The sequence below is a fragment of the Spodoptera frugiperda genome, chromosome 15 (assembly GCF_023101765.2).
Source record: "Spodoptera frugiperda isolate SF20-4 chromosome 15, AGI-APGP_CSIRO_Sfru_2.0, whole genome shotgun sequence".
Lineage (NCBI taxonomy): Eukaryota > Metazoa > Arthropoda > Insecta > Lepidoptera > Noctuidae > Spodoptera > Spodoptera frugiperda.
Window position 1 is genome coordinate 2,087,154 of NC_064226.1, and position 22,627 is coordinate 2,109,780.

General features: G+C 35.9%; 3 protein-coding genes across 3 annotated transcripts; 2 read left to right on the forward strand and 1 right to left on the reverse strand.

Moving 5' to 3' along the window:
• The first annotated feature begins 1,841 nt into the window (after positions 1-1,841).
• LOC118274536 (uncharacterized) lies at positions 1,842-5,391 on the forward strand. Its single transcript, XM_050699132.1, has 2 exons — positions 1,842-2,007; positions 4,642-5,391. Exons 1-2 carry the CDS (start codon positions 1,917-1,919, stop codon positions 4,782-4,784), a joined length of 234 nt encoding a protein of 77 aa, XP_050555089.1. The 5' UTR covers positions 1,842-1,916; the 3' UTR covers positions 4,785-5,391.
• Positions 5,392-14,835: 9,444 nt separating this feature from the next.
• LOC118278713 (uncharacterized) lies at positions 14,836-16,066 on the forward strand. The gene is made up of 2 exons (XM_035598042.2): positions 14,836-15,029; positions 15,294-16,066. The coding sequence occupies exons 1-2, from the start codon at positions 14,930-14,932 to the stop codon at positions 15,923-15,925; spliced, it is 732 nt and encodes a 243-aa protein (XP_035453935.2). The 5' UTR covers positions 14,836-14,929; the 3' UTR covers positions 15,926-16,066.
• A 1,720-nt stretch (positions 16,067-17,786) lies between these two features.
• Positions 17,787-19,386, reverse strand: LOC118274096 (uncharacterized). Its single transcript, XM_035591466.2, has 2 exons — positions 19,205-19,386; positions 17,787-18,937 (listed from the first exon to the last, which is right to left on the reverse strand). Exons 1-2 carry the CDS (start codon positions 19,302-19,304, stop codon positions 18,306-18,308), a joined length of 732 nt encoding a protein of 243 aa, XP_035447359.2. The 5' UTR covers positions 19,305-19,386; the 3' UTR covers positions 17,787-18,305.
• Positions 19,387-22,627: the final 3,241 nt, after the last annotated feature.

Sequence of the window (22,627 nt, forward strand, 5' to 3'; positions counted from 1 at the left end):
TGTATGTCATCAAGTCAGATTGGTCACGAATGTGTCGGACTGGACATTGTGTAACTACCGTTGACGGCATATGGAGCGCATTTATTAACATAAGAACAGCGAATAGCGGTTTAAGACGTCGACAAGATTAAACGACAGTATTTTATTGAATTTAAATCATTGGATAAAAAACTACATAAAGAAATAAAAAAAATATATGAGATATTTTTTAAAGATAAAGTTGAATATTGGCCATAAAAACTCTAAAAGAGAGTTTAAAAGAGGCCAAAAGAGACGACTGGAAGCAGGGTAGGCTGGCCTTTGCTCTGCAGTGGGACGACCACGGCTGAGAAAAGAAAAAAGTTGAAGAAGTTGTTGCAAAAACTTTTCCCGAAATCAGTCCAACTGTTTATTTGATCTATTTTATTTACCTAAGCAAAATAAAAATTTTCTGTGGTATCATAGAATCTGAAATAAAGTGAAATCGTGTTCGGTATATAGCAATATGTTCAAATCCGTCTTTTTTTAAATCATCCAATGACTCGCCAGGCGAGAGGTAGTCTCAGACTTTTACTCCTACTTTTTGAGCCGCCTCGGAGCCCCGGTAATCCGCTAGGTAGTCCGCAGCCCCGCTTCGCACCCACCTGCACTGAACTCCTAATTAATACAAAAAGGCATGACATAATAACGTTCAATAGAGAACAGAACGAACTGATAATGATATTATAACGTCACATCAAAGTGTGACAATCGCTAACTCGCTCCGCTTATTACACTACCATGACCCTTAGTCTTGAAATTCGCACCCCCACTCGTTACAACGTTATGCAATTATATTAGTGTTATTCTGCACTCTTTACTTTACAATATTTTTTCAACAAATGTTTTGGCGCTTTCGGAGTGAGGAATTTTTGGTTATGTTCAGATGATTGTTTTTTTAAGGAGCATTTTATACGAATTACGGTTAAGATTATTTTTTTAAAACTTTGCACCACACTAGGCTTTTCTCCTGTGTCGTGGGTGCGTTTACAAAGATACAAGTTCACATGTGACCATAAATTCAACAATTTGTTGATCTCTCAAAAAGTTGTTTCGTGCTACACGTAGCATATGGCAGCCATTTTTCAAATATGTTTGTGTGAAAAATAATAAGGGTAAAACTATGACATATTTGGCCTTTATTCAAATCTTTTAACCAATAAATTGTTTGTAATAAAATCGCAGGTGTTAAACTGCTTTTTACCGAGTAAAATATTGGAAATTAAAATTCGATGCGAAGGATCGTAAAACTAATGTATCAATCGGTAACTGTTAAAACCGTTATCGGATTACAATACAAAGTACACCGAAAACCCCACAGTTAAACGTTTGCCTAAATAAGTACCATTTATTGGTACTAAAACGTCTATCAAATGGGACAACAATGGAACAACTTGTTGTTTATGTATGAGAACTTATACGTTGAGCCAATGGCCACCTCTCTAATACGATTCAGAAAACTTTTAATATTAAATCATTTTGTAAAAAGTAATATTCTAACGTCAGAATGAAAACACCAGATATCTGTACCCTTAGTATGACACGATTAGGTAAAGTAATCAAAAGTGCGTTTGGCGCTCTGATTGGCCGGCTCGTATATACCAACCAATCAGAGCGCCGAACGCGCTCTCGTTTCGATTACTTTAGACGTAAAGCAAATTCGTACTGGTTGTTGTTTTTCGACTGGGTAGTTAGAACTGTAACGTATTGCAATTTATTTGTTAAGCCATTAAAATTAATCTTTAAAAATATAGTTTATTTAAGATTACCGACGTATCGATAATAAAACAGTAGCACGGTAAAAGAAACATTTCAATACAAATTTGTTGCAGAATAACGCACCCAACAGTGACATTACGGCGCGACGTTTGCGCAGTATTCACCGCGCGTGCGTCAAGATGCGAGCCCTTGTACTGTTCTCCCTGTTCGCCATCATCTACCTGGCTGCAGCAGCTCCTACGAGATCCAAACTCCAGACAGGAGCCAACGGTGCGTACATATGAATATAATAACACATTTTACTAACACACCCATCGATGTAGACTACACAATTAATATGCATCGCACGTCGTGTCTTGCCCGTAGTATTAGACAAAGTTTCTTAGTTCCAATAGATTGTTTTTAATTATTAATTCTAGTGATCGAAGTGTAGATAAATAAAGTTTAGTTGTAAACATTGTACGTGTTAGTTAGTTGTTTTCTTGTGTTTTTTTTTTTCGTTCTTTATTTAGATCGGTGACAGTTCGGTCGGAGTCAAGGCTGGTGACTAGGTTTGCGAACGTTGACTTCGCGCGGGTCGTAGGAATTACAGTTTTATTTAATTTAATTATTAAAGAAGTTGGAATTAGATATTTATGTAATTAATATTGAAGATATTTTTTGGTTGGTTTTTGTTAATTCCTAATATTGTAGAATGATGTTAGCTTCATCTAAGAAATTATGAACCTGCATTAAGATTGTGAGACCCAATCTCCACGGAAATTCACGTGATAAGTAAATACATTGTGAACTGAGTCGATAGACTTATGTACTTAATTAATTAAAAAATCCAACTAATATTATAAATGCGAAAGTTAGTATGTTTATTACTCCTTCACGTCAAAACGGCTGAAGGGATCGAGATGAAATTTGGAACAGGGGTAGATTATAGTCTCGAATACACAGAGACTGCTTCCTATCCCTTGGGACTGCGGGGCAAGCGGCTAGCAGAAGGTAGTTAAATATTAATAAGGAAATAACGAATAAATGTAACAGGCATAAAACAAATCAAAACGTACACTTATGTAAATATAACAGCCTTGTTGACGTATGGTTTGATTACTCATAACTGGATGAGTAAAATAACTAATAAATATTAATTCATCCGTAGTAGATTTAAACGAAACCGTATTATTTTAAAACAACAACAGTATGACTAATTTATTTATTATGTTATCGACTAATTCACGTAGCATTTTCACGAGGAACTCAACTAGTTTCAAGCAAATAATATGAATAATACTGTAACATAATATTTAATAGGCTATAACGACTAAAATTTCCTTGTCTTAGTAGTTCCTAACTGGGGATGCGAGTACAGTGCAATAAGTAACCACGGCCCCGGTTTGGATAAGCTGGTTTTTAGTCAATAAGCTAGCGAGTTACCGGGGCTCTGCCTAGAAAAGCAAATGTAGGAATGAGGTAGTTTTTAGTCAGTAAGATTCTCTGACCCTCCCACAAAGGTAAAATCGTTTGATGATTTTCCGCTCAAAAAAAGCTTAACAGGTGAGGGACAAGAAAGACAAGAAGATTTATTTTGCGACTAAAATGGCCACTCACACAATGTCAATAGCAGAAAGAAATTGATCGAAAGATTTTTTTTTATAATGATCCGTTGTCTATTGTCTGGAACGATCGATGCTCCAAACTACGTACCCATAATAAATCAAAGCTCTACTAAGAACCAGTTTTTATGCCAAACTAATTGTAGTATATACTCATGTACTATATTTTTTATATTGCCATAGATATTAACGACCCATACTGTTAACTGGAGAAAGTAACTAAACAAGCTTCCTGTGCGTGCTTTAATTTACCTAACTAGATAGACAAGGTACCTATGTATCACTATACTTACAAACACTAACTATATTTGTACTTTAAGTACCTACTCAGACCAAAAACAGCTTGTTTCTTTTTATGGAATAGACCGACATACGATCATATGCAGTAATTCAGCAATCAGTACGGTCAGTAAACATATCATCATCATTATCAATCATCATCATCCACAATACTAGAGGATTAACTAGTAAACTATAAAAGTTTTGGTTTTTAGTCAGTAAGTCTGATATTCCTTCTTGTCTCTTACAAGGCGAAAGAAGACATTTTGATGATTTCCCAACAAAGAAAAAGTGCTTTTGGAGTTGGACAGATCTAAAACTTTTCTGTTGAAAGCACTAAAATATCAAAATATATTTTCAAAAAGTTGTAGACACTTGGTTCATTGTTATTGTTGCAACCGTTTCGTGGGAGCTTTGACGTCATCGAGGTTGAGTCACAATGGTGAAAGCTTGTACAACTAGAACTGGTGTCTGGTGGTAGAATCATTGTTTGCAAACAATGTAACAAAGGATTCTATATTCTACTAGATACCCAGTACCCCTAGTTCGAGTTTGCTTTTCGTTTCAAGTAATCGAAACAAGAGTCGGCTACATTAATTGGTTTATTATCAGCCAATCAGAGCGCCGAACACGCTCTCGTTTCGATTACTTTAAACGTAAAGCAAACTCATACTAAGGTTACAGTATAGTATTTAATATGGGTAGGCAGAGACAATGGAACGCCAATTGCCACGGTTCTTACACACTTCTTTCGCTTCATCAACAGTCATCAGTGTTTTCATGCATGCTCGTCGGTTAAAGGTACTTTTAATTTGGCCCTTTTTTAATATGTCGCCAATCTGGTCGTTATATATCCGTCTGGGGCGCCCTCTACCGACCGTCCCACTCATATTCGCCTTGTATATTTCTTTCGTAAATCTGATTTCATCCACCCTTTCTATAGTATTTAATGTACCCACTTATGTCTATTGTAGGTACCTATGTGGCAGTATAATAAAAACAAACCCTTTAACATTTCCAGATGCGGACAGTCAGCCATTTGTAGAGGAAGTGGTGGTGGAGTCGGTGCTACAAGTGCGATCTCCATCCAGTCGCCAAGCTCGTGTTAGTACACAGACACGTCTACAAGATGGCGCTAGCGTCGCGGAGAAGATTTATAATTAGTTAAATAGGACATATTTTTTATTAGTTTTAATATGTATCCGCGGTATATTGAATTATGAGGCGTATTCATAATATCTTTTTAAATGTATAATAGCAATTAAGTGTCATATTTTATATAGTTTTTTTATAAGATTTTATAATGATAATGTTATAACAAAAAAAAAGTGACAATGTAGTTTCTTTAGTCTTTATTAAGTTGCTTAAGAAAAGTTTCGTTGTAGTTTTAACAGAGTTTTCATTAAACACTATTAAAAACAATGCATACTTAAAGAATTATGAACATGGAAGAAAATTGTGTCTTAAGTTCCATCCAAAAATATCTTACACAAGTCTTCTTTAACTAAACTGATCTGAATTCTGTGTAAATAAGTACGTATAAAGTACGCCAAAAGATTTAATACTATTTAAGTATAATATTTGCATACTATATGGAGCCACATCCGGCCAACACTGCCAGAATACATATGTACTTCATTATCGCCAGATGTACGCAATAATAATGTGATAAATACCTTAAAAATATATTATGTTATTGTATTATATGCCTACATACTAAAATATAAATGTTATGTACTTAGTTTGTTAATGAAATAAATAGTTTAGCTTATCTATCGTTTTTCTCACCGCTTTTTCTTTTATAACATAAGCAGTGTATATTCAAATTAAAATGGTTATTATTTCCTACTATGCTATTCTTATTGTTGTACTACTTATATGTACTTAAGGACTAAAAGGACTAGCTTTAAAGGACTGGCTTCCAAAAGGAGCAATGATTCATACATTTATAGACTACCTACATTAAACAGGTAGGTTAATGCATCGTACCCGGACTGAGCTGCCCCCCTCAAAAAAATAAGCTCCTTTTGGCGCCAGTCCTTTTAAGCTTTATTTTAAAAATTCTGTGCCCTTGGTCTTGACAGATGCCAGACAAAATTTGGTTAAATTAGTCTAATAAGTCGGTTCACATGAATCAAGTCTGTCCTCTGATGTTCAAGAAAATTTATAGGATTATTCTATTTTAAAATTCTAAGTTATCTCTTGATTCCATTGAAAAACTTAAGACAGTATTCAAACAGCACAGCTTTAATTCATGAGTTCAGTCTTATTAGAATTAAATAGACACATTTTTCCCGAATTTATGATCTTAGCAACACAAATTAGGACATTTAGGGAAACGGTAACGCAATGGGTGGTAACTAGAACGGAATATTGAATGAACCACGTGCAGTTTGTATTGCCTACACATAGCTAAGCATATACATTATGAATGAAATTGTTAAATATGTCACGAAAGACCAGATAAAGGTTGTGCTGATGAATTGCACTGATTAGCATCAAATTATTCCACTATATATTTCAGAAGGACTGTCATACTAGATCTATCTATCGTATCTACACGGTTAACATGTAAATGTTTTGCTGTTGTCGTTTTAACACAGAAAACTAGTTTTCCTTAAATCGATAATGACAAAGCAGATACAGAAATGTGATGTAACTGCCAATTTCAATAACCGATCTTAATCCAAAATCTCTGGATCGATATTCATTTTTGACAGAAACTCTGTAGAACTAATGTCAAAAATCGAATGGTTAATCGAAAGATTTTGGATTGAGATCGATTATTAAAATCAGCAGTAAGTCTTTTTTTAATAAATAATCTTTTATTACGCAAAAAAGGACACAAGTATACATTAATTCGATACAAGTCATAATGTCATTGTAAAACTCTGACCTATGTACTAGGAAAATACCTATATTACAGAGATCAGTGCCCTCATGGGTTGGTATCAATGTGATCTTAGTATAGCGGACTCTCGGAGCTGTGGACTACCTAGCGGATTTACCGGGGTTCCGGTTCGAAAAGCAGGAGTAGGAACGGGGTGGTTTTTAGTCAGTAAGAGTCTGACACACGCCTCGCCCAAGACGAGCGAAGTCATTTGATGATTTTCCCCACTCATAAAAAAATATAGCAGACTTAACATAAGTCTGAAAGTATAAAGACAATTGGGTTCATTTATCAGCCTAATTAAGCCTCTTGTCATTTTATCAGCCAAGTTTAAAAATTTCGTTATAACTTTTTATACGTCCGTATTCCCTACTCTATTGAAAAAAGTGGCTACAATATTCAGTGTGTTCGTGACATTGAAGTATAATGTTGCTTATGGCTTATTTTAATCAGCCTGTAAAATGAATAAAATTTTGTCACGAAGACCTCCCAGCTAGATACATCTATCTCTAGCAGACCACCTGGAACTAATGTGCATATTTGAATATTATCAACAATTTGTGACCAGGATTCTCATTATAAAATTAAATGTTACTGCGCAGTTCGTTAATACGGCGCCACTTCAACATAATATTGGCAAGGGACCCAGTCTGAACTATAAACCTGTCTGATCTCGTCACTTGTCACCTGCCTTCTCCAGGAACATGATCGCGGAAACGACCTCCCGTGTTGAAACTTATTGCTTTGATGCTGTTGTTGTATTTTGTGTTTTGTGACTGTTTGTGGAAGGTTTAAATTCCGTTGTTTCAATGTTCTGAAGGATAAATATGTATTTACAACAATGTTTCTTGTTAGTCGATTGATGACAGGTAATAATAATTAATTGGCAATTTTGCACAAATATAATTCATAATTTTGGTCTAGGTAACTACATCTCCATAAACAATCTTAAAATTAGGATTGGGTATCTCCATTCATAACTGGAGCGTTTTTACGCCAGTTTTTTGTGAGGCCATGGTATAACTACGGTGGAACCAACCCATTCGTGCTGAAGGATGGCTTTCCCACATGAACTAAAGAAAATAAAGCCTAAAAAAGTAGATCTGAATCACCCTAATATTATAAATGAGAAAGTTTGTTTGTTTGGATTTTTGTCCGCCAATCACGCTGAAACTACTGAACGGATTTTGATGAAATTTGATATACAGACAGGATATGAGCTGACTTGGATGATATTTTTTTATCCCGCGGGAACACGGACAAGACCGTTGGTAGAGGTTAGTAAAAACATAAGTAGGTATATCTCAATTCATCAGGTGTCACACAGGTAGATGAACTTGAACTCATCTGCAAAGAGATCTTCAAAGATGTTAGTTTTGAATAAATTAATTAAAATGATCTTTAGTACCTATGACTAAGATTCAAACATTGATGTTTCTCCTATCAGAATAGAAATAGTTGTTTTAAAAGATATATTGTTATTAGTTGGAGTAAGACGAAAAGTTCTTCTGTGGTAATTGTATGCTCGGAGCGTTTGCGTCGACATCACATTGAAGTGCGCACGCGTCACGCATAATGTACTGCAAACTTTAACGTGTGTACGGGGTGTAGTGCTATTGAATAAGTATCTATTTATCTATGGGGATAAGTAAATGAGGAAGAAATCTTCTCTTGAGTAAAGCAGATAATGTAGTAAACAATTAAGGCAGTTGTGGAAAAGATCAATAACCTGAAATATTTTAGAATAAAACATTATTAAAGTTATGTTATTTTTTATTTCAGTGAGTACACAATGCGTATGTTTCTACTAATAACGACAAATTTTGGCAAATATTACCTACTTATTTGTTTCAATTAAGTCAAATAATTCTGAAGTTTTGATTGGTAAATCGTTCATCATAGAAAAAAAGATTATCAAAAAGCAACACCATGTACAAACCCGTCAGTATAATACAATATTTGAATACAATCACCATTAGAACTGAGAGGATCACCGCTCGCCACTCGCCACCGTTACAGCAGACTGGCGCGCGCGCATCATTCCGTGGTACTTGGTATGGACACCTTACGCCTAGCCCACGCTACCATACTGCTTCTAGGAATACTACATTATACCAAATGATTTGTTGCTACGCCAAAATAACAATTAATTAAATTTTATTACAATTCTGGATTTCGTTTCTCCGTAATAATGAATTGTAATTCGAAAAGCGGTATTCCGCGGTTTCTTTGAATTACTAATGAAGTAAAGAGTATTGTTTTTACTAGTTTTATGTCGAAAATCGAATGTCAATGATCGTATGATTATCGAGTAACTAGTCGATTACTATGCGAGTGACGACGAATGACATATCCTTACGGTTGAGGATAATGGGGTAGGCTTAAATAGTACATAATGTAAGAAAACTAAAGTTCAGAAGTGTGCTCTCTTCTATTCAATTGTTAGTCAAGTTCAAAATTATTTTCCTTTTTTTTCATATTTTTGTACCACCAAGACAGTTATTCTGACTTCAGCGTTCCAGTAGTTTCATGGTAATATCTACTGTAGATTATAACTTACAAGAGTTGCAGCGGTTTTGGGAAGTGGTGGCGTGCTTGTCCCATTACAGTAATTGAATATTATTCTAGGTACTATCGATTGTTACACTTGTTATTCTCAGATCATTATCAGAATCGACAGTCCATTCCACTTCACTTCTAGACTATTGTAAGCGTCCTCTATGTAGGTGTTTGTATAATTTCTGCATTCTGCAGGCTTGGAGAGCATTATAAAAAGGTAATAAAATCTCCATCAAACACGTAGTTGGTAGTTCCGATACCCATAGAATTAAAAATATAATTAACACTACCGTTCCACAATGACAAGCTTAGGGTTAATCACGAGAAGTTTGAGGTTGAATCTATAATATAGATACAAGATTTTTATGATTTTGACCCTGCCCTTTTCTGTCCAAAACAATAAGGATTAAATGGTCCTTGCCAAATGCATTGTTTCGTTACGTGAATGCCACCCAAGTGGGTACCAATATCAGTTGCGACAATTCTATTTTTATAAATTCTTAGAATATTCAAATCCATTGTTTTGTTTGTTCGCAAATTGAAAGGTTAATCTCCATATGTGCTGTCAAACCTGACTGATTGTATTGCATAAACGATGTTTATGCAGACGGCACAAGCTCATTTGTAATCAACGAACATAATTGCACAAAATATTTTAAGGATTTGAGCCATAAAACCAATTAAAATGCACATGTATTTTATTTCTAGTATCTGCATAGTGAAGGAATACAATGAAATATTCATTTAATTGCTCGTTCCGAAGCTATTGTCTAAGCGACAATTTATAGCTCGGCTGGACAAAGAGTAGCTGAATGTTGCAGAAAAAATTCAGTAACGACCTCGCCAAGGATTTATATTCCGCCTCTATTATTTGCAGCTGTTTTTACCGAATTTATAACAACGGTGGACAATAAAAAATCTTAAAACGCACAAGGCATTTTTAATCGAGATGTATCAATGAGGTCGTAAATTAAAAAATGGTGATGCGTGATTAGAATAATGAGTGGCTTCCGTGGAGTGGTACTTATTGGGTGCGAGGTCTGAGGTAGGGAATGAGAGTAAAACCCAATGTATTTAATGTGAGTAGCCGATGATATAATCAGGCGTCAATACTCGGCCGGCGCCCGGTGCGTCATACAGCCACAATGGGAGACATTGTCGTCATTCTAGAAATTTAACCGAAATAAAGTACTGTTGAAAAAAGAATTAAAATAGTTATTAAAGGCCGGTAACACACTTGTAACTCCTCTTGTAATGCAATCCATAGGCAGACCTGTCCGCTTACCATTCGGTTCCGGTAATCCGTCTGCTCGTTAGCCTCTTATTCCACAAAAATAGTTTTGTATCAGAAGTAGGAAATTAAGCTCTTTCCGATACAGTGTATCTTGACCGACCTCAACCTACTGCACGCCGGCATTCTTGGAATCTTGGCGTTCAATGCGTGGTTACTGTTACCTTTTGGCCAATTCTGTTGAGAATTTTCACCGTTACCAAAATTTTGGAGTATCTTGTTGTTACGTTGTTATTTTTCATGAGATGTTATAACGATGCTAAGACAATGGAAGAACTATATTACCAAACGATAAACATGATTTCAATATCGACCGAAACACAATATGCGTCAGAAATGATAAAACTAATGTATTTGACACAAGCTATGTCTCATCGCCAAAATCTACAGATAATTCCACAAAACCAATTATAAATAATGTATACGACACAGCACGCGGCCACAACTACGTAAGAGGATAACCATAAAACATTCAAAGCTTGTAATGATCTACTTAGCAACTACAAATCAAAATCGATCGTGAACTTAGGCACGTATGCGAAAATGTACTTATACACAAAGAACAGGAAAATTGTATGTCTGTCCGTACATGTTTGACGTAGAGATGTGCCCGATATGCATTCAATAGCCAGACTACAGTCAGACAGTAAAGGGTGAGACTGCGACGTCAAACGAGCTTTGCAATTGAAATTTTAATAGCAACTTGTTGTGGTTTGTCTGTTCAAAGCTGCTATGATTGTTGATATGAGATTTGTGGTCTATACGGAACACGTGTAGGTTGACAAATTAATTTTAAAATAGTCAAAAGGTGCTACCAAAAATCTGATAATGTTACTGAACGTTTGTTGCCTTATAAGTAAATAAGAGAGGTTCCTATTTCAATGTAAGCAGATATGTACATTCAGTATTCCAAATCTTTGGATACTTGTATTTAAAAATCCAGCAAGCAAAGCCTAAATAAAATAAATTTAAACCAGCTAGTCAACAGCACAAATTGGACGGAGATTTACAAGACAACATGAATATTTCAAACGCACAGCTCAATCATCTAAATACCGAGGAGGATTCTGTTGTTTTAAAAAAGGATAAAAAATTTCTTTCAAAATTCAATGCAGAGTGAAGCACGAATGCAAATGAGACCGTGATAAGAATAATCATATAATGCCCATGATGAATGTAAAACAAAAGATAGATTTGGTAGGAAATTCAACTCTATAGGCAAAAGGACTGCCGCCAGAGACTATAAATCCTGCTGACCCATTAAGGATCCTGAATAAATCTTACCACACTTTGATGCTGTATAATATTTAGATCGTCGGCGGAACGACTCTTATGAAATCGGTGATAAAATCTGTGACTCATGTGGTTTTAGTCAAAGTCAATGCCGCAGTCAGTCCTAGGTAGCCTCAGAAAGATAATTATTGTATTAAATCAATTTGCTATAATCTTCATGCTTAGCGGGTGGAGATCACAATGAGGTTTAGGTTTATCAGAGGGAGCATTTGTGTGGTCCCCTTGACGAGATAACATGGTAAAAAACATTTCAGCTAATCCCCGTAGTGGTTGGAAAAAATGATTTAATAGTAAGGTACATCCACTGTCACCAGATATGCTATGGTTAATTTAAAAAATGCCAGACACAATTTCAAACACCGTTTTTCTAAGTACTAAAGTCAATTCCAGAAGCTCAAGTGTGGAACCCAATACCTTGGCAGTAACTCTTTATGTGTGGGAGAGCCATGCTTCGGCACGAATGGGCGCCACATCCTCTCAATTCCCGATTCCCCAACAACCCGTAAATTCCTACCCCCTAAAAGCCTGGCCGGCCTCTGGTAATTCAAGTGTCCATGGGCGGCGGTGTTTGCTTACCATCAGGTGATACGTCTGCTAGTTTACCGGCTCGTATTCCATAAAAAAACTCATGCAACCAATTCTAAGTATTCCAAGTAGCAAGAGAATAAAACAGTATTCGATGACTGGCAAGAGCTTGACTTTCATTAACCTAGTAACTTTGAACATAACTGATGAAGACTTAGTGTTAGATACCTACATACATTTTGTATATGTATTCTTTGAAGTTATATTTTTTTCTATAGGTATTTAAGTTTAAAAGCATTGTTCAAGTAAATATTAGGATCACGATTGCCTTTATCTTCACCTCAGGAGATTATCCAAGTCACCGCCAAATTCCCATCGATCCTTATCTATTGATTGATATCTGTATCTACTGACCCTTGTAGGACTTCAGGGGACGAAACGTCCCTTACGACATTATCCATAATTTCTTCAAGATTAGCCACTGTATATGCAGCTCCAAAATTCATTAGGTATTTGCATTTTAATGTTAATGATTTGAATTTGCATACTGTGTTCTGCATGTGTTTCTGATAAAATATGGTTAATGATTTTCTGTTCTACTTTGTGAGGTAATTTTTGCGTTTCATTATTTGGATCTCTTTTAAATTAACTAGAAAGAAAGTTAACTAAACATGAAATAGAACAAAGCTACAAAATAACATCAGCTGTGAGTGTAGCGGTTTCGGGAGGTCCTTGCACTGTCTTGTTAGCAGCGATATCAGGCCATCAAGATGTAGTCGTATCGTACAATCTGACAGGCGGGGCGCAGCCAGAATGTCTGCCGAGGTGACAACCTGCAAATGCACTTCGGCGAACACTTTGTAACGCAAATTATTTTTAGTTACTACGTCTCAAGTAGGCAGGAATGATTTGAATATGTTAACACCTAATTTGGGGCCAACATATTCAGCTATGCGTCTATCGTCGCTGGCCAGAAATTGTTCTAATACTATGTGGCTATTGTTTCCTCAAAAGCTATCAAATAGTGATTATCTGACTGATGTTTAAGTCATGACGAGCAACTTGTTACACACTACTGGCGTTAAAATCCAAGTTTAATATGACATTGTCGCAGACGTTACGGCTGTACAGGTGTTCGGACACGACGTCGAGTTTTGTAGAGCATGAATCAGGCCGGCCGGCTGCTCATACTAATGTGAGGACCACGATGTTTCCGGCATAAATCCACCAGCAACATCTCCTTACGTGCAAACAGGCAAATTTGACAGTTATGAACATTTTAACGGAATTTAAGCCGTGGGCACAGATGCTATCGACACAAGGAATGGACTAACTCGCAGATAGTATCGCCGGCTTTGCTACTAGGATACTCAAATCTTCCACGTGGGTGAAATACAAATATGTATGGATTTTAATATTATGAATTTCGAACATGTGCTTAGCATCTATTGGCACCGCGAATACGTAAAATAATTTCTTGGGAAATTATTGACGTCGTACACTTACGGATTGCTTTTTGGGCCCTCCTTAGCATTCCTTGCATGTAACGTTTAAATGTCTAATCAAACCATTAGGTTGAATATGCCCTGACAATCAGCTACAACACATGTTCTTTTATCGAATGGAATATACTAAATAAGGAATAATCATAATATGAAACTACATCATAATGTATGGAACCAAATGGCTTCTGTAATACGAGCAGTCGATCGTAGGGTCGATCCTTTTCAGGTAAAGAAAATTGATGCTTAATACATCAGTAACACAGGTGATAATCCTAGAAGACAAACATAAATTCTAAAAGAGCACCATTAAATAGAAAATTGAACCTAATAAAACGAAGTACAAAGAACAATATACATAGAAAGAAAGAAATAAAATCAGAAACACAATAGAGTATTATTTACATAACAACACAATTTTCCGCGACATTAATTGCGAGCAATATAAACGGTTCAAAGATTCCACGAAGTAGTTAAAAATCTAGTAAACACGACTTTACTAATGTTATAAATCTTCATGAATGAACCTTTTTGTCATTCCACGTAGGGTCGATTTATGCAGGGCGATCGCGAACGCAACATAATGCGTACACGCACCGAACAGTTCGATTTTTCCATATTTATAGCACTTTGTGTTTGCAAATTCACACGAAGTTTACTATAAATACGTTTTTGTAGAGTCCCTTGTGAGCGGACGGTCATTTTAATTTTATTCGAATGAAATTTACTGTGATTTAAAATAGAGCTTTATGTTAAAGTAACAAATATAAGAATTATACGTAAATAATTATGTAATCAATTTTAAAAGGTTTATCCGTAGCAATATTACTGTAATAAACTAAGTGTGGACATTTTGGGAAGACGGAAGAAAACCCACTTAATTACTGAACAACCCATTACTACTGTAAAATGTGAGTCATCAGATCTAGTCTGCAACTGAATGCAAAAAACACCAAAACAAAAAGTTCAACGGTTTACCTGGCTAATGGATACGTGTGGAGCATGATCGGCTCCTCTCTAGGATGTCCATTGTCCAGTCTCCGTTAGAGCTCTGCCGAATATTGTAAAGTGGACGAAACCCGCGCGGGTGCAGGCAGGCGACGTGTCCTGCATCCCAATTAGTCCAGACACTGTGGACTATATAACGCGTGGTCTGGCTCCAGCCAACACACACTCAGTAGCTGTAAACCACACCACATCCCGCTAAGGGTAAAATAGTGAACAAATTATATTTACGATAAACGTAAAAATGAAATTTGTATTATCTTTTGTGATTTTGAGTTGCGCGCTCTTCGAAGCCAGGGGATATCCGTACGCGTATTACCCCTCTTACGGAAATGTCGATTCACGTGAGTATCTTATTGTATAATTCTTACTTATCTATAGTTTTTATTTATATCAAATTAAAAATCAGTTTAAAAATTCGTTTCTATTCCTCACACAAAAATTGATATTAAAGTGGAAATAGTGTCAGTAGATTCAAATTTAAATGTAGTTCAATGAAATATTATGATTAACCTAAAGATTTTGTGAAGATTTAAATGTTAATCTAATACCATTCTATAAATAACATAATTACATTCTTTGACTATAGCCATTTTATCCTTCCACAGTGTCGTACGGTGATGGCAACCGTGGCGGGATGGCGTTGAGCCGCTACTACAACCCGTACTACAACCAACGCGCTGTGGGCGGAGGCATGGCCGCCTTCATGTACAGGCAGCCCGAGGCTCCGCAGCAGTCTGGCCAGTACTACCTGCCCGACAGACGTCGTCAGACTCAGCAGGAAGCCAACTTCGTCCCGCCCCAACAGAACGAAGTCGCCTACCCCCAACAACCAGACAACCAAGCATTCATACCATCTGAAGCTACTGAACTCGCCGAACCTACTGAGAACGTAGAACTTGCCCCAGTGACTGAGAAAGCTGTAGCTGTACCTGAATTTGCTGAACCAGAGATCAAAGAAGTAGCGGAGGAGGCACCCGTGCAGAAAGCGAAGAAAGTAAGCAAGAAGAAGCAAGTGAAGAGGCCGGTTGACGATGAAGATGAAGAAGAGTATGCTCCTAGAATGCCTGCTGGTGCTTTCTTCCCCATGTTCTTCGGCTACGGTGGTCGTGGAGCTGGTGGTGCTGGAGGACCTGGTGGCCCCATGGCCGTTGCCAACGCCTACAGCACCGGTAAAGGTGGAGTAGCCACGAGTCACGCGACCGCCTACGGAGCACCCAGACCAGAAGAAAGAGTGTAAACCCTGACAAATTGTTAGAATTAAGTGTAAATTTTATATTTCTACGTTGTTGTGTACTTACTATTATATGTATAAAGTTAATGCGCATTCCATCTTTCCATTGAATATAAATAAAATTTATTTGCCATTTAATATTTTTTATACTTCTTGGTTTTATTACCATACATTTTGACCCCTTTTTTCTACCGCTGGCAATTTACCTTCACTTGATTCACTAATGAGCAAGTTGTAGGCACTTACTTAAAGTTCCACGAATTTAGTTGTATTACCAATATATTCGAATACTTTAGTACTTTAACTAAATCGATGAAGTACCTATTCTTTGGATTAAACAATAGTTAAATAGCTCTATTTTCCATCAAATTTTTTCCACAAATACTGCTAAAAATAGAACATTATTAACAACTAACTTTATACAATAATAATAGACGCCTGTTTCTTTCGATTGAGCAGCTTTAGGGAGCACGTAAAGATGCAGAGTATTGAGCAGTTGTTTACTAAAATTAACAAATAAGAAAGACTTAGTTAGGTACTACACTTAGCATAACAAAGGAAAATACATTAAGCAGATAATTCATTGCTTTCCTTCTAAGTTGTATGAATGAGCAGATTGAATAATAGGAGCATGATTACACGCATTCGATCGATGCTGATTTTAGCAAAATATTATACGTTTATGAAAAAACTAGTAATAGCGCGTTTGGAAATTGGCTCAGTATAAATCTTCAGACGCTGTTTGGGTTGTACGATATGTATGATATATATTCAACGTTCAGCACAGTAAAAGGTATTATAATTATAATAGGATTGGTAACATAATACTATACCTAAGTAGGTTTGAGTTAGGCTACTTAAACAATAAGAGAAGTTAGGTAAATTTAAAATGATGATATAAACTATACTATATCGTGAATAATAATTGTGGTATTCGCAATAAAATGCATGCTGATCTTTTGAACCTTAGTTTTATTGCAAGTTATAGTTAATTTTTTATTACTGGCGTTCCAACTACAACTGCATGTTCACCGTGTTAACCGGTGGATAGGGGTGTAATCTATCAATCAAGTTTCATGGAGTAACAATTATTATCTGTTTTGATTTATTAATTTTATATTTGGAAATCTTCGATCATCTTAGGACTCGATATCTAACACTTCTTCTATGTAGTCTTCACAAGACGTGTAAGTGCTTTCTACACTACCTCTTCAATTCACGCAACTCGTTTGAATGCAGCGTGTGTTAGTTGGGAGTTTTAATCAGGCGTCATACTGGAAAAAAACAAACGTATATTTCTGTCATAATATTTAAATAATTTGCATTATTGTAATAGGGAACTCATCATCATCATCTTCATCATCAGCTGAGAGACGTCCACTGTTGAACAAAGCCCCCCCCCCCTTAGTCCTCCACGTACAATAAATATAGGAAACTCAGTATGACATTTTCTAATATTACGATACTCTTTTGCGAGTATCAATCTTTTGAGTCTTATAATATGCATAAACAATATTATTTAATGTATATTTATGTTGTATTTTATGCATCATTTACGGACAGCAATTGTTGTGTGTTTGCTATTTACCATTATTTAATTATGTTTTAGTTATAAATGTCAGTTACTTACTTTAATTGGTTGTCTACCGTTGTAACTTATGAATTAAGAAAATAATTTAATTTTATATCTTTAAAAAATTTTACCAAAGTATATTTCTTTGAACCATTTTTATTGAAAAACGTAATCACAAACAAATTATGATACAAAAAAAAAATTGGCATGACTTAACAAAATCTTCAGAGTTCCAATTAAGATTGACGCAAGTTTAACAAAGAAAAAAACCCAATAAACAAAAAATACAACAAATTAAACAAAAGGAAACGTTTATTAAGAAAACGATAAAATTCATAATTTCACATCACGTGTCGACAAAGTCCAAAGCAAAAACCACTAACATTTATACAATTATAAAATCTATATATTAATACGTGATGCAAAAACTTTGGACCGCTTTTTACGAAAATTGCGCGGACGTAGGAGCATAAAATTTGGTACATTTATAGTTTATGTGTAGGAGAAGTGGAGAACGCTAATATTTTTCAAAAATAATGCTTATAAAGTACATTAAATCAATAAATAAAACATTACACACACAATCACACATGCATAGTATCTGATCGTATTTGACAAAACGTCAAAATTAATAGACATTGCGATGATATTCTGACGTCTCATATGAATAGAGTTTTATAAAAGAGTTTGTTTGAATTTGAGTTAAATAAAAATTATCCTTGAACGTATGTTAAGTGGTATTGTAAATTAAATCGTATATGGTCGAATTTCGACCACTAGGCGACCACTAGTTCTAATAATTCTGAGAACATTTTAGTGTGATTTTACAGCAGCTGATTTTGTAAGAGGTATGTAGCTTCCATATGCAGTAGCTTCGCTTGCGGCCGCACCACCGCGTCCCTTACTGAATGCATTAGCTACCGCTACAGGTCCGTTTCCACCTCCCCACGCAAAGAACATGGGGAAGAAAGCATTACCAGGGAACTTGGGTTGGGATGAGTAGTCGTCATCATCTTCATCGTCATCCTCTTCATCTTCTACTGGCTTTTTGGATGGAATCTTCTTCTCTAACTCTGTTCTTGCTTCTGGAGCTAGCTTTTCTTCTTTCTCAGGTTGAGCTGGTTCTGATACGATAGCTTTTACTGTAGTTGGCGCTTCTGGTGATACTTCTAGTGGTTTGATTAGTTCTGTAGCTGCATCAGGAACGGTTACTAGACTGTCTTGGGGGTAGAAGACTTCATTCTCTTGTGGTGGAGTATCATTTACTTCTAATAAAGCTTGGCGACGTCTTTCCTGGTGATATTGGATGGATTGATGAGATGCTAGTTCGGCTTCTGGTTTCCAAACGGAGTAGGTGGTCGGGCCAGCTCTTACTGCTCGTCGACTGAATGGAGTGTACGAACGGCTTAGAACTCTGCCACCACGTTGAGCATCACCGTACGACCCTGTGAAATAAATGTTTATTGTTTTAGTGAACTTAGATTATTTTATATCGTTTTTTAGTGAACTTAGATTATTTTATATCGTTAATCTTTAGAGCTCTAGGGAGTAAAATCTTTTGAAAAATCTGTAATTACAGTTATAAGAACATAGTTATTCCGTTTCATTTGAATGGAAATATACTGTAAACTAAAATTTACCACTAGATGAACTTGATATCATGGAACTAAAAGTAACACACATTTTGATTAAAAATAAAAATAAATACTTACATGTATCAACATTTGCTGAAGACGTAAATACGGGGAACGGGTATCCCCGTACCTCAAGCAAAGCACAACTTAAGACTACAAGCGACCAGACCAACTTCATTTTTACTTTTTTTTTTGTTTTTTTTTTTTTATACTTCACTTTATCAAATGTTGCTCGTTATAAAGCCCAACAGTCTCTGGTGTGACCAGCCAGGATTCGCGTTTTATAGTTTATTCTATTCCAACTAATTTGGATTCTGGACACGAATTTCGGCCTGCACTGTTGTCTGTACCGCAGGTTATATTTGTCAGTAACTTATTGTGAGCTACTTAGACGAATTAAGATTCAATGATTCAGAATAATTTATTAAAATACTTATTGTTTTATTTTTCTTAAATAATTTTGGGTGTTTTTTATGACGGGAAACCTTCAAAAGGTGCCTAACTTTTAGGTAAATAGATAATTATCTAGGAAGTGTGGGATTTTTCCTCACTATAACTACCCCGGTAGCCCTCAACACCTGTAAGGAGTACCGAGTCCTCTTAGTAGACCTGATCCGAAGCCCCCACGGTGCTACGCCTCTTACAGCACATCCCTAAGGAGATGTGCCTCTTTCAAGATTCTCACTGTGAAAGTTGCACGGCAGCACGTGACCACTGTGCCACCGTCTTTTCTGAGGTCACTGGAAAAATATGGCCCTACCTTGGGTTTCTCTCTTATATTTTGGGTGCGTTTACAAACTAACAAGTTTACATACACATAACACATCCTGACAGGAACAATATGTTGGTTGTACAAAAAGTTGTTCCCAGGAAATCGAAATAGACTTTGCACTACACCAAGCGTGAAGTCCAATTATCACATTAGTATAGTTTGTTTGTTTGGCTTATAAAAAGTTTATAATAAATTTAGAAATATTTCATTCTTAAAGAAGAATGATTTTTATTATCAAAATCTATAAGGATTAACAATTCAACATCATCATAATTTGTAAAATCTTTTTGTTTCTTTGGTACTGTAATAATTTAACATCCTTTGGATGTATATCTTGAAAGTTCATTCTTTTTTTAAGTGTGGTAGAGCCATGGTTTCGCACGAATGGGCCAGCTCGACCGGAGTGATACCATAGCCTCACAGAAAGCCGACGTGAAAAAACGTTTGCGTTGTGTGAGTGAAGTCACCGTTGGCCCAATTGCCCGACTTTCCAATCTTCCTAATCCCCGATTTCCCAACAACCCTTAAATTCTTAACCCCCAAAAGGCCTGCAACGCACTTGTAACGCCTCTGGTGTTTCGGGTGTCCATGGGCGGCGGCGATTCTTACCATCAGGTGATCCGTGTGCTCGCTTATAGGCTTATACCATAAAAAAGTTCAAGATTTTGTGTTAAGTAATTATAATCATTATACTTTTTTTATAATAGGTAATTACATTAATGTAAAGTAGTTATGTATGATAAGTTCACTTTTAATTTGCCTGATGATTCGAGGATATAGGTAAGTCACCAATAGCATAGTCATAACGTGCTTTTAAAAAACTTTAAATAAATACTTGTAACTATCAATTTTTATTTATACATCATCAATTCTTATTATCATCTAGTCATTAATCTTTTATGATCACGATTATGTCACCTGCTATTGCCAAAACATGTATACAAAAATAAAATCCAAAGACTGACTGCACGTTTTATGAACACGAGACAAAACGAAGCGAACAATAGCATTAGTCGTGGGAAATACCACGGGTAATTTGATGAAACTGTTAATTATTATCAAAATAGGTAGGTCTGTACAGTGAACTTTACAAAAGATAAAACGTCTTTATCTCTTTACTTATAAAACTCAAATTGGCTTGCCATCTCGCCAAATAAGTAAGCACACAGGGCCCATGGCTGCATATGAAGGTATGCTAAACCAGTATAAACGAACCTTTGCATGTGTGGAGAGATCTTATAAAGCAAGTCCACGATTAACTGGTTTTATAGCTTTAAGTGCAGTCGTTTATACCTAGACTTGTACAGTGAACGACACTAAACATTAAGTCTTACTTATTAAATCTCAAAATTCCCTGCCATCTGCCAAATGAGTAAACGTATATTTCAGATTTTTTTAAAATATCTCATTTAATTTTAATGTTTATATTTTTCCATTCGTTTTAAATTATTTCGTAACGAACTGTACTTATTTAAAACAAAGTGTGTATAATGCTATGGTTAGATGCTTTTCATAATTAAAATTGGGGGAACCCGTTTATGACACACTCCTGCGCAATAATAATTAGCCAATGAAAAAGTACTGCATTGTGGGAAAACGGAATATACTTTACATGGAAACGTAATTATATATTTATTTTTATTACAAACTGAATTGTTAGGTGCGCGAACAAAACATACCTATCACACATAGCCTAAAACATTTGAATACACATACACAATAATTTCCTTTTCTGTGCTGTCGTTTACGCTCAAATTAGGAACCAGAAATATACCCTTTTTAAGACTATTGATGTTGATTAAGCGAAAGAGTTCCATTGTCTCTGCATGTATACAGCGTGTAACAAAATACCCATATACATCAAGAAGCATTGAAGAATACAGGTTGAATAGAATCTCTACACAAAGTTTCAGCTCAAAAAAATAGGTGTAACATAGCTTTTTAAGCTAGGTGACAGCGTTGCCATTAACTTTGACATTGAAATGTTGGATTGCAATCGATTTTGAATAAAAACGGATTATTTGTTGGTCTCGACCCTTTTTCTCTCTAACCCCCAACCTCTGCACATTAAATTGTTTAGACGCAAGAATTGGTACAGAAAAATAAAACTATGTACTTGAATATAATAAGACTTTTAATTTAACAATAATACAAAACAATACCTACGTAGGTACACATACATGGAAAAGTAGAAGAGTAAAACGACTTGGAATATGTAAATGAATTCGTGATGAACTTGATCGTGATGTATGTATGTATAGTCAAACAATGGGGTTTTACCGCTCCTCCCAAGCTTGGTACCTACTCGCATCAGTTTTTACAAACACCATGATGGTCTATTCTTAGAATTCACGTGGGTTCTACGCCCCCAAGGTTTTCTTTAAGACAATATGTAGTTAGTTACCTATGTATTAAATTAGGATACAAATACATAAGTTTGTAAGGATACATGAATCTTTTTTTAAATGGGACAAGCCCGCCACAACCTCCCATACCGCTGCAACTCCTGTAAGCCAGGATCTACAGTAGATACAAACATGAAAACACCGGAACACTGAAGTCCGGCGCGTCCCAGGGAAATGAATGACTGTCTTGGATCCCGCAACGAAACAAATCAGAAGATGTTATTAGAGGAGAAGAAAAGAAAACGATAGTTTCCACTTCCCTCGGTGAATTTAATGCAGGAGACAGGATGACTTAAGCCTTAAGGCACAAAAGAGACTGCACAA